Below are 14500 nucleotides of genomic sequence, written 5' to 3'. Positions count from 1 at the left end.
TAGGACCATCCTGGCACTCGGTTCTTTGGGTAGTACAGGGGGTGGGGAGGTGGAGGGCTGGATGCCAGATGGCTGAACTAGAAGGCAGAAAATCCTGGGAGACCAGAGGGGATATCCGTGGGCGCTCTGGTGGTTCCTGCCTAGGGGAGGGACGAGGGGCGGGGCGGGTCTCTCCACTCACCCGGGACCGAACATGCACAAGCGAGCGCGCGCGCGCATGCACACACACACACACTCTCAACACACACACACATACACACGCACACACACACGCCTGGCTCCGCCCAGCCGCGCCCCCGCCCCATCGCACTCCGCGATCAGCACCCAGGACAGCGCCACACGCCTGCGTCAGTGTCAGGGCCGACGCCTCGGTGTCTCCTGGGAGGGTCCTGTCCAGCTGCTGAGAAGGTAAGGAGCTGCTGGGACCTCCTTTCCTAAGCCCCATTCTCCATCCCATCCCTAAAGAAACGGAGTGTGTTGTGTTGGGGGGACCATGGGTGGAACCAACAGAGGGCGTGGGAGGGCTGGAGCCTGAAACGTTGAGATTGGGATTTAGACAGGTTGTAAGAACAAAGAGCCAGAGAGGGGGGAGGAATGAGTAGGGGGCGAGAGTGACTGACCCCGGGAGACAGAGGCCAGACAACAGGGAGAGGGCAAGGGAGACACAGGGGGAGCGACGAGAGGCCGATGGGGGTACAGACAGAAATAGGGAGTCAAGAACGAGTAGTGGAGGCCGAGGCGGTCACGAGGACAGGTGTGAAGAAATTGCTCGGGATGCGCGGGAGAGACAAACAGGCGGAGAAGAATGTGGGCGCCCAGCAGAGGCAACAGGGCAGCCTCCCTGCAAGAATGGGAGAGGAAGGGCTCCCGAGTCCCCTTCCAGGGCCAGATGTGAATGGAGGGAGGAGACAGCTGTGGGCGTCTGGACCGACGGGCAAGGCCGCCCCTACCCACCGTCGCTAGTCCTAGGACCTGGGTCTGGGATCCCAGGCCGGACAGAGCGCAGAGCCAGTCTTCCCGGCAGGGACTTGGCTTGCGTGCGTAGCCCCACCCGTTGTCGTGGCAACAGGCCATTGCCAGGGCAACCAGCGTGGCCCCCACCCCGCCGGAACAGAGCCAGGCGTTGCTCTGGGCAACCGGGTGCGTTGGTTCCCTGGCTCGTCTTTGCCCACTTCCGGTCCAGGCCCGGGGGAGGGGCAAGGAAAAAGCAGACATCAGCGGGATTCCTGCGGGGGCCTCGGGAGGAGGGGGAGTCCCTTTAAGAATGGAAGTAGGTCTTGGAATGCACTCCCAGCCCGCGTCCTTTGTCGTGGATGAAACTACAACCCCCAGCATGCCTCGCGGCGGCTCACCAACTCCTATGCGACCAGTCGCCCAAGGTGCCGATGGGAGTTGGAGTTCTTTGTCATTGGGAGGACTCAATGGTGGCACGGGGTGGGCGTGAGGGGCTAGGGCGCTTGGCTGCCTCCGCAGAAAGGACCGTAGGACCCCGCCGCCATGTTTCCGGAGCCGCCAACTCCGGGGCCTCCAGCTCCCGACGCGCTTCCGGACTCGAGCCGCATCAGCTACGGTCCTGGTGAGCCAGACCCGGGGCCGGAGCGGAGGGAAAGCCCGGCTAGGATTATCAGGGCGGGATTCGGACGGGTGTACTGAGCTGGCGGGCTGGAAAATCCGGGTGGCAGCGTAGTCGGTATTATGGACTGGAACCTAAATGAAATGGAAAATGAACAGGTTCGCAACAAAAACGAGAACCAGATCAAAGGGTGTGGAATGGATTGGAATCTTGGATTGGTGCAATGGGAGGTCCACCTCTCCCTTCTTTTAAAGATACAGAAACTGAGGCTCAAGGAGCGGTTAAGACTTCTAAGAGCATTAGGAGTTTAGCCGAAAAATTAGAATAGGGGTTGAAGTGATAGGCAAGAAAATCTGGGTGGTGTCAGTCAGCCTGGATTAGGGCACCACTTCACTTTATAGGTGAGATCAGTTGGAAAAAAAACTCGGAAATACAGTGGAATGGATATGACTGGAGGGAAAACAAGGCCAGGATTCCAGCTTCCCCATGTCATCAAGACTGAACCAGCCAGCTTGCTTCTTAGGGCCTCAATGTCTGTTGTATCCATGCCCTCTGCAGTGCCCCCCTGGGCCCTGGCTACAATCGTGCTAGTCTCAGGCCTCCTCGTCTTCAGCTGCTGTTTCTGTCTCTACCGGAAGCGTTGTCGGAGGCGTATGGGAAAGAAGAGCCAGGCCCAAGCCCAGGTCCACCTTCAGGAAGTGAAGGAGCTGGGCCAGAGTTACATAGACAAGGTGTGGCCTGGCCCAGCCCCTCAACCCAGCCCCTTCCTGCACCCCTGCTCTTCTCCATTGCCCAGCAACCCCAGTCCTTGCTCCCTTCCCCCCTACACCCACCTTACTTGCCCTTCTCCCCTGTGTGTCTAGCCCCAAACTGGACCCTGGGGATCTGGAGATGGACCAGACCTACTCACTATTCACAAGAACCTTCCAGTTTGGTGGAGAAGTCAGACATGCACACAGACATTCACAATACAGGGTGGTATGTGGCACATTAGAGGCAGGACAGGGCATATGGAGATGTAAAGAAGCTACCTGACTGCCTAGAGGGTCCCAGAAGGCTTCCCGGCGGAGGTGACACAGAGTTAACCAACAACAGAGAGAAGGACAGTCTAAGTCAAAGGAAGTAAGTGCATGTGTTGAGGCCTGGAATCCAGGTTCTGAGGCGTATTCAGAAAATAGAGTCACTTCCACAATGGCTGGGGCATAGAGCACGGATACACTACACTCTAGAGTGAGGTGGCTGGACGGTCATCAATGTCCACATAATGAGGGCAATTGGGAGCCACAGAAGACTTTTGAGCAAGAGAGGACAAGGTCAGATGGGTGTTAGGATGAACCCTCTGGAACCCATATGGGTTCCAGACAAGGAGACCAGGGAGGAGGTTGTATGGCAGTCCTGAGAGGGTGAAGGAACCATGAGTTGGAAGAGTCCATTGGAATGGAAAATGGAAGTTTTCAGGTGCAAGGATCTGAGCATTAGGTCTCTGAATACAAAGTGAAATGATGCTCGCCTGGAAGCCAGGGAGTCCTGGGTCTCCATCCCAGAAAAGCCAGCTCTGTGGCCTCTGAATTACCTGGTAATTCACTGTCCCTCTCTCAGCCTCAAGTTCGTGGTCTATAGCTAGTATTACCCCTCCTCCCTTGTCAACAAATAGCTATTATAATTCTTACCCCTCGAGGGTGCCCTTTTGAGTTTTGATGTCCAGTCTCCATCCCCACCCTTAAGCCAGTGACATTCAAAGACCAGTTGCAACAGAATCACCTCCAGTATTTGAAAAAGAAATTCTGGATCTAGCACCAAACCTACTGAGTCAGAATCTCCGAAGCGAAGGAATTTTACCACATTACTCAGGGGAATTCTGATTCACATTGAATTTTGAAAATTGTTGGCTTAGGTTAAGGAGAAGTCTTCTGATTTTGCTGTTTTACTTTAGAACAACAAATACCCAGTAAATGTGCCATTTCTTCTCCATATTTTGCTGTGACAAGATCACCAATCTACGTAGCAATTTACACAACCACCCCAATACATCTATTAGCAGGTGAAATTAAATCTCCTGCCTCCTTTCTGAAGGCAATGAGACACTATCCTGTTTGTTTTTCTTGTCCAAGCATGGGTACCTGTCATCACATCTATTCCCCAACCATAGCAGACATCACTAATCAAACACTGTCATACTGCATGTGTTGATATGGCTATGTCTGCCTATGGCAGACATCACTAATTAAACACTGACTCTGCTTAGCCTGCAAGTGCTCAGGTTTAGCTGACAGATGTGTGAGTCTCCCTTGACTTCTGGGCCTGGAGGGTAACACCCTCAGGGGAAGAGTTCACCTACCCTTGCCCCTGCCTCCCTAAGGTGCAGCCAGAAGTGGAAGAACTAGAGCCAGCACTATCCAGGCCAGGGCAGCAGGTGGCAGAGAAGAACGAGCTAGGACGACTGCAGTACTCACTGGATTATGATTTCCAGAGTGGCCAGGTGGGTGTAGAGGAGGTGCGGAAGCTTTGGAGGGAAGGGTCCCAGGAGGGTCCAGAAAGGAAGTTAAGACTAGGGGCCCTTCATCACTGTACAGCTGCTGGTGGGCATCCTACAAGCCCAGGGATTGGCAGCCTTGGACCTGGGTGGCTCTTCAGACCCCTATGTGCGGGTTTACCTGCTGCCAGACAAGCGGAGGCGGCATGAGACTAAGGTGCATCGGCAGACGCTGAACCCACATTTTGGAGAGACTTTTGCATTCAAGGTAAGCACCTGGCCTTAGTGCCCCACACTTGGCAGCCTGCCTCCAGCCCGTTGAGCACTGGGGACTGGCTCCTTCAGGTTTTTCTGGAGGTAGCCACAGCTCAGGTGGCAGCTACCAGCTCTGGGGACTATTCCACTGACCCCTTTGTTGTCTCTTTGGGGCACTACAGACCCCTGGGCTGTACCCTTGGTCCTTGGGTTGTCCCATTTGGGCTCCATGGACACCCCCCAACTGTTCCCTGAGCCCCTCGCTCCTCCACTTGTCGCCATACACCGGAATGTGTGGTGCCCCACTTCTCTGATTCCCTACTCTCCATCTTGTGCTCTCTCTGTGCACTCCCCACCCAGGTCCCCTACGTGGAGCTAGGGGGCAGGATACTGGTCATGGCTGTATACGACTTCGACCGCTTCTCCCGCAACGATGCCATCGGGGAGGTGCGGGTCCCCATGAGCTCCGTGGACTTGGGGCGGCCAGTGCTGTCCTGGCGGGAGCTGCAGGCGGCTCCGCGGGAGGAGGTGAGCACGTGTGGCCCTGCCCCTACACCCTAGGCCAATCAGATCACAGGCCTTCCAGACCCGGGGCTCCAGCCATTCTACCTGCTGCAGAGGGGTACCCTCTTGGATTGAACCACTGGAGTCTTAACTCTGGACCATTCCATTCCAAGGCGAGGGGAAGGGAAGAAGGGTCGCAGCGGGGCTGGATGTGCAGTGGGGCTGTAGTGATGGGTCTCTCTCCATCTTTTAGCAGGAGAAACTAGGAGACATCTGCTTCTCCCTCCGCTATGTCCCCACTGCCGGGAAGCTCACTGTTATCATCCTGGAGGCCAAAAACCTGAAGAAGATGGATGTAGGAGGGCTGTCAGGTGTGCGGGAAGCAAGGAAATGGTGGTGGTGGTGGTGGTGGTGGTGGTGCAGGGGGGTTGGTTCCTCTGGCTAAGGCTGACAGTTTCTCGGCCCAAGGGTCCCTTGGGGGAGAAGGAGGTCCAGGCTGCCATGGGAAGATATAGATTCAATTTGGACACAGACCAGGGGAGACTTGAGGGGTGCATGTGGTGTCTCTGTTCCAAAGAAGAGTCTCATGCCTTCCCCTCAATCAGCCCCCTGGACTCAATAGTGAGCAGCTATAAGACTCCTGCTCCCTCTGCCTAGATCCGTATGTCAAGGTCCACCTGCTGCAGGGAGGCAAAAAGGTGCGGAAGAAGAAAACGACCATCAAGAAGAACACTCTGAACCCCTATTACAATGAGGCCTTCAGCTTTGAGGTGCCCTGTGACCAGGTCCAGGTGAATTCCTGCCTACGGGTAGCCCCACCAAAACAGCCCCTGCCCTAGAACCCCCGACCCTTAGAACTCCCCATGGCTAGGTAAAGGGAGACTCCTTAGCTATCCCTAGAAGCCGGGGCTTGGGGATCTGACGTTCTGTTCTCGATTTCCTTCTATGAGAACCAGGCAAGACCAGGGTGACCCAACCCCAAGTAAGGATGCCCCACCCCCTCAGGAGCCATGGTTACTAAGAAAAAGAGATTTCCCCACAATCCTTTAGGGACAGGCCCCTCCATCCACCTAAGAGTCCTGGAGGTTGGCTCCCCTTAGGTGGTTGCTCCCTAAGGAGGCTCTTAACAACCCCATAGCAAGAGGTCCTGAAGGTTTCTGCCTGTGCAATCTGATTGCACAGGAAGAAAGATGGCAGCAGAGGAAGAAGGATGGCACAGCACCCTTCTAAATGCAGGCCTCTCCCCACTTTACCTCCCACCCCCTCCCAGTTTGAGCTCCAGGTGCGTTTTGGCCTAGGGCTTTAGCTCGGCCCCCCAGGACTCCGTGGGGGGGGCCTCTCCTTAGTAATGCTACTGGAGCCACTGCCAGTGCCTCCGTGTCCCACTCTCCCATCTTCTCTTCCTCCTCCGCCCATCCAGAAGGTCCAGGTGGAGCTGACCGTGCTGGACTATGACAAGCTGGGCAAGAACGAGGCCATTGGGAGGGTGGCTGTAGGGGCAGCGGTTGGTGGAGCTGGCCTGCGGCACTGGGCGGATATGCTGGCCAACCCCCGGCGGCCCATTGCCCAGTGGCACTCGCTGCGGCCCCCTGACCGTATGAGGCCACTGCCTGCACCCTGACCCCACCTTCAAACCCCTGACTCCATACTCCTGGTCAAAGCCACACCCAGGCCCACCTCTAAGGCTTCTCTGACCACTAACCTCCCACACACCCACTCCACCCCAATCATCTGACCCATTCCTGCTTTCTCACCCCTATCCTGCCAGTCATAACTTGCCAACACCCCCACTGCATATACCCAGAAGCCCCAGGGATCCTTGGGGGAGGGGAGCAGTTTGGCCTCCCTCCCCCCACCTAGAGTCCTGCCCTCTGCTTTGACAATCAGTGATCCCATCCTACTGTCCCCTTCGCCCTACACAGGATCACCCACTCCTGTCCCCATTCTGATTCCTGCACTGCTCCTGGGGCCAAATAAATACTCAGCAACTTTGGTGGCCTGGCTCAGTGCTCATTGTTTGGGGTGGGGCAGGGGCGGGGCCAGGGGCTCAAAACGGAGCCTCAACTCCAGGGGTGGGATCAGGCAAAGGTAGTTATGGCAGCCCATCCTGGAAAAACACTGAGAGAAACTCACCCTCCCACACACCCACCCACCTGTTCATCCATGCAGCCTCTCACCTACTTACTCATCCATTCATTCCTTCATTTATTCATTCACTGAGCCCCCTGCTTCGAGGAGTTGATGAGAGGTCACTTACTTATTTGTGAATTTATCGTGACTTGCTAAGGTTATGTAGCTGGTGAGGTGAGGAGGCAGGGAGCTGAGGCCCCTGTGGTGCAGTGCTCTGTGCTGGATGTTGGAGCTGACCTGGAGACGTGTCTCAAGTCCCTGCCCTTGTGGAACTCAGGTTGTCACCTGGCCAAAAGCTGTCAGCCAGCAAGTGACAGGGCAAGATGTAAACCCAGGCATGTCTGACACCAAAAGCCACATTGTCAAGAATCATGTTGCCTGGTCCCCCGAATATAAAGTGGGAATGACTGCTGTTGTGGCCATCTTGCTGGCCAGGAAGGCAGGAGCAGAACTCAGAGGAAGATCTCCAGCAGGAAATAAAAGGATGAGCTGGATGTTTCCAGGAGGAGAATGGGGAGGATGTTAGCAGAAATAATGCAAAGAATACAGATCTGGAGCTAAGAGAGGACTTACTCCCGTGATGTGCTATTACCAGCTTATGAAGCCCTGGTGTGTAGTTTGCCCATTTCCATGGTGTAAAGACTCCCACTGTGGCTGATTGCAAGCCACTACTGTGAAGTCACTGAATATGGAGTTGGGAAGAGATGTCTACTAGTGCACCAACATAAACTATTTCCCAGTGTCCGGTCGACAATCCCAATATTTAAGGCAAAGACCTCCCAAAACCTCCAAAAAACAAAACACTCAGAAATCAAGATAAATATTATTTTAATGCAATATTTTAAAAAATCAAAATTAATGCAAAAAAAATCCACAATGGACAAAATGCAAAAATTTTAAAGACAGGATCTGACCTTGCACTTGGACCAGGTTGCCTCATCCTAATCCTGGCCCTGGTTCTAATAAAACAAAGATATGTGGTCGCAATTTACCTACTTGACTTTTTAAAAACTATTACATTAAACTAGTATTTCCTTCATATAGATACAATAGATGTAAATAACGATAACACCATCAATAATAGTAAAATATAGTAAAATAAGAAGTTTGAGTTTTGAGTATGTATTACCTTTATTTTAATGTAATGCATTGAATTGTAATTTTAGTAATCAACTTAGTAAAAAAATAATTTTTAGTAACGGCTGAGTATAATAACCAGGTCCCAAAATTCCTGGAAATTTAATAACCAGGAGCCAGCGGTGGCTGGCCCCAGAACTTTGTTGTGTTTCCCACCTGGTGAGAAACCCGGTGTGGTAGAATCAGGGTATGAGGGAAGAAAGGGAACACAGAGGTCTATAATTTAAGGTCTAAGCCACCTCACTTTAATTTTGATTAATCAAGAGTCTGTTCAGTTCTGTCTAATTTTGAATAAGCCCAGGCCACTCCCATCCCAGAAATTTGGACCTCCGCAGGCTTTGCCCCAACTTCTTCCGTTCCACCCCCCTTTCCTCTAGCACCGTCGTCATGACAACCGCGTCCACACGCCCTCCTCTGGCAAGCTTGGAGGTCGTCCCTCAGCGCTCCCATTGGCCAAAAGTTCGAAGTGGGCGGGTGTCGCTCACTTTCATTGGTCTGTTTATCGAGGTGTTGCCAGTCTGTATACTCCCATTGGCCGATTGTCGAAAAGAGCCGGGGCTACCGGCGCAGTTGCGGAGCGGCGGCCGAGCTCCTCGCAGTACATACCAGGGAGGGAGGAGGCCCCCCCCCGGGATACCTGAAAGGATAAAGGTGTTTGTGTGTGTGTGGGGGGGTATCACCTGGAGGAAAGGGGCAAGAAGTCAGAGTCGGTGAGAGGGGAATGGTGGGCGACTGAGAGACGAAGTTTGAGGATTACTTGGATGTCTGTCCCGTAGTACGATGACCACACCGGCAGGCTCGGGCGCGGGTTTCGGCTCCGTGTCCTGGTGGGGACTGTCCCCGGCGTTGGACCTGCAGGCTGAGAGTGAGTCCCCCACCCCAGGACCTCATCTGTCACAGCGGCTACCATCACAACCTGGCAGACTATGGGCTAACGTTCTCTGAGTCTACAACGGCGGAGGTGGGGGGGGCGCCCCTTAATGGGACAGTTTAGGTGGCCTCTCTGGGGACTACGAGTCGCAGAATGCTTAGAGGCACAGCTCCCTTTGGAAACTAAGCCAGAAGTGCAAGTCCTGCTGGGAGTTGTAGTCCCTCGTGCTAGGGGCGGTTGCAGGGGTGCTCTCCAGCCCACCAACCCCCAGCCTGCTATCACCTTGCCAGGTCCTCCTGTGGACCCAGACTTGCAGGCTGATACAGAGCACGGGACCCCCCAGCTAGATGTGCTGCTGCTGGGCTCCGTGGATGGGCGGCATCTGCTGCGGACACTGGCCCGCGTGGAGCTCTGGTCTCCCAGGAGGTTCCGTGTAAGTTGGGATCTGGGTCCTGTGGAAGGAGGCACCTGAGGTCTCCCACTCCTGGGCCTCCTAGGAGCGAGAGACACAGATCTCAAGAATCATTCTGCCCTGTCCATTCTTCCAGTTCTACGTGCTGGAGAATAATCTGGAAGCTGTGGCTCGACATATGCTGATCTTTAGCCTAGCCCTGGAGGATCCTGAGAAGATGGGGCTGCAAGGTCAGTTAGGAGGACCTGGGCATTCTGGCCCCCAGTCTCTCGCCTCTTCTTGTAGGGATTCTGGCATTTCAGTGTTGCAATTAAACATTTTGGACATTGTTCCGTATTTCATCACTTACTTGTTTCAGAGAATTCCAAGAGAAAATCCATATAAAACTCTCAGAACAGTGCACGGGCACAGTGTAAGCATTCAAAACCTCCTACAACAGGAGAAGTCCAAAAGAGATTAGGGGACTTCTTGAGAGCTAGTAAGTCCCAGATGTGGGGAGGAGGGTTTGGCTGAGCTGAGCTCAATCCTGACAAAGCCTCTCCAGTGAGAGATGTAAATCCCAGGCAGTCCTTCTGGAGGAGGCAGTTTGGGAACTGAGGCTAAAAGGAGGAGAGGAAGGAGGAGGAGCGTTTGGGAGGGGAGGCAGAAAGTGATTATCTCCCAGAAGCAACTTCAGCTTAGTACCTAGAGCAAAGTCACGACTGAGACAGGCTGTGTTCAAATTCTGGCTCTGCTTGTGACGTTGGGCTAGCATCTACCTTTTTCTGGAGCTCAGTTTCTATATTTATAAGATGGGGATCCTAAAAGTTCTTGTCCCACAGAGTACTTTCGAGGATTCAATAAAAAAAAAAAAAAAAAAAAGCCTAGCTCTTGGCTTATGATATACACTCAGGACAGCGATTCATAATCCATTGCACACATTTCAAAGTGCATTTTATATAAAACAAACAACTAGAACTAAACAAATCTTATCTGTCCATATAAGGTATAGAGTTCTCTTTTATAAGGTTCTTAAACAACTAAAATTAAACTTTATATATGGATGTATAGATTTATTGATGTAGATATGTATATACAACTAAAGGTATATAGTTCTCATAAGATTCTTAACTAAAATGAAACAATTTATACAGTAACATTTTAACATACATGTATCCCCATCTCCATCTATGAGTATAACCTTTTCTTTTTTAAAGGCAAGCGAAACAAACTTGAAATTCAGGATTGTGGTTACCTGGGACGGGGATGGGAAACCTGGGTGAGGTCTAAGTTATTCTTCATGTTCTGGCTATTGGGATGGATAGGGAGTTTGCCAGGGTCCGTTGTACTCATTAGATGACTAGGAAACAATAAGGAGGATATATATCATATAGAACGCGTCATTCTATGAATAGAGTATGAGACACGAGTCTCACTTCTGGACTCAGTCTTCTGCTCCCTCCACTACTTTTGTCCCTTCTCCCGGCAGAGAGGAGCGAGGCCTTCCTGGAGGTGTGGGGTAACACGCTGCTGCGCCCCCCAGTGGCCGCTTTCGTGCGCGCCCAGGCCGACCGCCTAGCACATCTGGTACCGGAGCCCGACAGCCTAGCGGAGCAGCTGCCCTGGATTAGCTTGGGTGCACTCAAGGTGCCGCCGCCTAGCCTCCATCCATCACCGCCTGGGACCCGGGTGGCCGCGGAAAGAATGGAGATGAGCGGTCCAAAAAGGTTTCCGTTGATGGAGAGGGTCAGGAGCTGGAGAGTTGGAACTCCAGCTCCATGGCTCCCACTGTGGGATTTGGCCTAGGGGTTGGCTTCTGCTCTCCGAGCCTGTTTCTTTATCTGAGAAACGGGAGAATCGTGCCCACGCTCTGGGATGAAAGGGAGGGTCAAGCAGGAGAGGCTGCTCTCCCTGCAGCCCCTCCCTCTCGCTTTCTCTCCATGCATGCCGGCCGCGCAGTTCCGCGAACGGGACGTTCTGGAGGCGGTATTCCGCTTTTGGGCCGGTGGGGAGAAGGGGCCGGAGGCCTTCCCAATGAGTCGCCTCTGGGACTCGAGGCTGCGCCACTACCTGGGCTCCCGCTACGACGCCCGGCGCGGTGTCAGCGACTGGGACCTGCACATGAAGCTGCACGACCGCGGGGTGAGGGGGTTGGGGCCCTTCAGTCCTGAGTGTGAAGGAGGAGGGGCTGGGGGCCCGGACTCCTGGGTCTTTGAGAGGAAGGGCTGTTGGCCCGTTTACCGGACTCACTGAGGCTTCTTTTCTTTCCTTCTCCCCTCCGCAGGCCCGAGTCATCCACATACGCGAGTTCCGGCGCTGGAGGGACACAGGCGTCGCCTTTGAACTCAGAGACTCCAGCGCCTACCATGTGCCCAACAGGACCCTGGCGTCCGGTCGCCTACTGAGCCATGTGTGTGTCCACTCCCTGCCCTGGCAAGCTCCTTCTTTTGGGGCAACCAGGAGTTTGGATCGACCTCATCCGCCTCCTCTCTTCCTGCTTTCCCAGCGCGGGGAGCGCGTGGCAGCACGAGGGTACTGGGGGGACATCGCCACGGGGCCCTTCGTGGCTTTTGGCATCGAAGCGGACGATGAGAACCTCCTGCGGACCAGCAACGGGCAGCCGATCAAAGTGTGTGGCACCGGGTGCTGGGATCAGGGTGGTGTTCGCAAGGCCCCGCCCTCTGTATTCTAGGCCCCGCCACAAAATCATAGGCTCCGCCTCCACGGTTTACGCCCCATCCCTCTCCACTTTCTAAACACAGTCCGGGAATCCAAGCTGGTCCCCTACCGTAGAAGCTAGCTCTGGGGATGGAGAGGTGGGAGGGATGGCATTCTCTAAGCCCCGCCCCGCGGTCACGCCCATTCCCCCACAGACTGCCGGAGAGATCACTCTGCACAACGTGACGGAGCTGTTCCGAGCGCTGACCGCCTGGGGGCGTCCGAGAGCTTCCCAGGGGGACCTCGTGGAGGTGCCGGGCGAAGAGGATGGAACCCGCGAGCCTGGTAAGCGGCGGACTCAGTTCTTCCCCTTGAGAGGGGAGGCGGCTCGGGTGATAAAGTGGCTACATCATCCTCCCGGAGAGAGTGGGACCTGGACCCCCCGTTCCGGGCTCCAGACTTCAGGTGTTTCAAATACCAGCGTGGACAGATAACGGTTTCCAATGGCTGGACAAGTAACCTCCCCTTCCTGACTGTCCGTCTCTTTTTCTCTATTCTCTTTGTATTTCTGGCTCCCTTTTCTAAGTCCTGACACCATTCTTAGCATTCTGAACTCCAACAGTAGAATTCTAAGCCTTCCTGGGAAGCCTAAGAGGATGAGAACATTCTAATAAGGCTCTGGTCTCTCCCAGCTCACCTTTGCAGGAAAGCCCCCCCTCTCCAAATCTGGTCTTGCCTCCTTCTAACTGTCCCCCAATCTAGCCCTCCCCGTTGTTTGGGTGCCTTGTGCGGCCATGAGGGCTCACTCTTTTCCCTTCTCCTGAGTCTTACTTAGTTGCCTCGTCTATAAAATGTCTGTGCCTACCCAGCCAACATCCCAAAATTTCCCAGGCATCCACCTAAAAGAACGGATGAGAAAGGGCTTCGAGGAGGCTTTGTGTGTCTGCTTAACTCTGCCATCTTCCCCAGCAGCCCCGGGCCCGGCATCCTTCACTATCTGCTTCCTGCCCCTCCATTCTTCCCAGACCCTCCACCACAAGACCTGCTACAAGGGACAGTTCCAGCTTCTCTACGTGGCTTGTGGGTAAGAGGGCCTAGTGGGGGGCTTGCAGACTTCCCTCTCCCAGCCCCTCCTCCCTCAGACCCAGGAGTCCAGGTACCAGCCCCTCCTCCCTCAATACCTGAAAGTCTGAGCCTCAGTCCACCCCGTTTCCCTCCGCAGGATGGCCCATCTTCTCAGCCCTGAGCTCGGGGCCTGTGTGGCCCCTGGTGGACATCTGATTGTGGAGTTAGCCCGGTGAGCCAGCAGCTGAGAGTAGGGCAGGGAACAAGGCTGGGGGCGGAAAACCGTGTCTCTTAACGCTATTTCCCGATTTCAGGTACCTGGTGGACCTGCGGCAGGAGCAGCTGCAGGCGTTTACCGCCCGGGTTAGGGAGCTAGCTCAGGCAGCCGGATTCGCCCCACAGCCCGGGGCCAGGCCGTCTGAGACCTTCGCGCGCTTCTACAAGTGCCAGGACTCTGCTCCGGTCTGCACTGACTCAGTGGCCGAACCCGGGCCTCCAATCCCTGAAGTCCTGGTCCCGCCCCCTGGAGTCGTGGATCTGCTCCCTGAAGTCGTGGTCTCACCCCATGAGGCAAGGGACTCACTCTCTGAGGATCTGACCCAGCCCCTCCAAGGCCGAACCCCACCCCCTGTGCCCCTCCAGCTGCCCTCAGAATCTCAGGTTTCATTCTCTGAGGCTTCGGCTCCACCCACAGGGAGTGAGACCTCAAAACCAGAGTCTGACTGGATCCCCAGAAACCAAGTCCCCCATCTCTAACTTCTAAAGTCAGGTCTTCAGTCCCAAAGGCTTGAATTTCAGATTCCATTCCTGGGATTCTATATTCTATCCCTACAATTGTACATTGTTTTCTCAGAGTTCTACACTCCACTCCTGAGACTCTAAACGCGGCCTAGAGATTTGGCCCTGGGTCTACCGCCCTCTATGTGGTTCCCAGCTGTTCCATTCCTAACTTGGGGTTGGGGGTGTCTTCTCTCCTGGGGGTGGTCAGCACCCACGTGGTCAAGTAAAGAGAACCTGGTCCTCTTCTCTGTGTGTCTGTGTGTCTTTCCTGTCTTCAGTCTTTTCCTTGCCCCAAGGTTGGGGCAAGGAAGGGGTCAGAAGTGGTTAGAAAAGGAGAGCCAACATCAGATTTCTGGGTTTCCAAGTAGACTAGGAGTGGATTTCCTGGTGCTGTCGCTTGAGTGCCTGAGCACCCCACACTTGGATCCTCAAATAAATCAACAAAATACATTGAGTTGCTGACAGCTTTGGGGCACTGAACCTAACCATAAGATGAAAAACAACGAAGGACAAAGCTCCTGCCCTCATGGAGATTGCAGTTTAGTGAGGGGAGAGGAGCCCAGACGCCTGGGTCTGAAGGAGGAGGGGCTGGGGGCCTGGACTCCTGGGTCTGAAGGAGGAGGGGTTGGGGGCCTGGACTTCTGGGTCTGAAGGAGGAGGGGC

The 14500-nt window shown here is 54.4% G+C and overlaps 2 protein-coding genes across 12 annotated transcripts; both read left to right on the top strand.

Annotated features, from left to right (window-relative positions):
• The first annotated feature begins 176 nt into the window (after positions 1–176).
• On the top strand, positions 177–6789 carry SYT5 (synaptotagmin 5). 6 transcript variants are annotated; one of them, XM_033129207.1, is made up of 9 exons: positions 177–408; positions 1453–1576; positions 2132–2304; positions 3933–4052; positions 4147–4314; positions 4662–4829; positions 5062–5176; positions 5463–5596; positions 6226–6789. In XM_033129207.1, the coding sequence occupies exons 2-9, from the start codon at positions 1498–1500 to the stop codon at positions 6424–6426; spliced, it is 1158 nt and encodes a 385-aa protein (XP_032985098.1). In that variant the 5' UTR covers positions 177–408; positions 1453–1497; the 3' UTR covers positions 6427–6789. The 6 variants fall into 6 exon arrangements, 5 of the variants coding, with proteins under 5 accessions (XP_032985098.1, XP_032985094.1, XP_032985096.1 ...); XM_033129203.1 differs by having other exon boundaries at positions 179–408; positions 1474–1576; positions 5059–5176; XM_033129205.1 differs by having other exon boundaries at positions 179–408; positions 5059–5176.
• Positions 6790–8597: 1808 nt separating this feature from the next.
• On the top strand, positions 8598–14083 carry DNAAF3 (dynein axonemal assembly factor 3). 6 transcript variants are annotated; one of them, XM_033127094.1, is made up of 12 exons: positions 8598–8723; positions 8849–8937; positions 9234–9376; positions 9492–9585; positions 10824–10921; positions 11294–11476; positions 11619–11744; positions 11841–11963; positions 12208–12337; positions 12962–13076; positions 13215–13289; positions 13372–14083. In XM_033127094.1, the coding sequence occupies exons 2-12, from the start codon at positions 8853–8855 to the stop codon at positions 13811–13813; spliced, it is 1614 nt and encodes a 537-aa protein (XP_032982985.1). In that variant the 5' UTR covers positions 8598–8723; positions 8849–8852; the 3' UTR covers positions 13814–14083. The 6 variants fall into 6 exon arrangements, with proteins under 6 accessions (XP_032982985.1, XP_032982984.1, XP_032982987.1 ...); XM_033127093.1 differs by having other exon boundaries at positions 10824–10981; positions 12965–13076; XM_033127091.1 differs by having other exon boundaries at positions 8626–8725; positions 10824–10981.
• The last annotated feature ends 417 nt before the right edge of the window (positions 14084–14500 follow it).

This window comes from Rhinolophus ferrumequinum, chromosome 15 (assembly GCF_004115265.2).
Source record: "Rhinolophus ferrumequinum isolate MPI-CBG mRhiFer1 chromosome 15, mRhiFer1_v1.p, whole genome shotgun sequence".
Classification (NCBI taxonomy): Eukaryota; Metazoa; Chordata; class Mammalia; order Chiroptera; family Rhinolophidae; genus Rhinolophus; species Rhinolophus ferrumequinum.
This window is presented reverse-complemented; position numbering and strand designations above follow the sequence as displayed.

Excerpts from the sequence above, each read along its gene's own strand:
- SYT5 (XM_033129203.1), top strand. The coding sequence starts at position 1,498 with ATGTTTCCGGAGCCGCCAACTCCGGGGCCTCCAGCTCCCGACGCGCTT. Across the intron at positions 4,315-4,661 it reads GAGAGACTTTTGCATTCAAG|GTCCCCTACGTGGAGCTAGG; the intron begins GTAAGCACCTGG and ends CTCCCCACCCAG. Across the intron at positions 5,597-6,225 it reads TGCCCTGTGACCAGGTCCAG|AAGGTCCAGGTGGAGCTGAC; the intron begins GTGAATTCCTGC and ends CCGCCCATCCAG.
- DNAAF3 (XM_033127091.1), top strand. The coding sequence starts at position 8,853 with ATGACCACACCGGCAGGCTCGGGCGCGGGTTTCGGCTCCGTGTCCTGG. Across the intron at positions 9,377-9,491 it reads GGTCTCCCAGGAGGTTCCGT|TTCTACGTGCTGGAGAATAA; the intron begins GTAAGTTGGGAT and ends CCATTCTTCCAG. Across the intron at positions 13,290-13,371 it reads CTGATTGTGGAGTTAGCCCG|GTACCTGGTGGACCTGCGGC; the intron begins GTGAGCCAGCAG and ends TCCCGATTTCAG.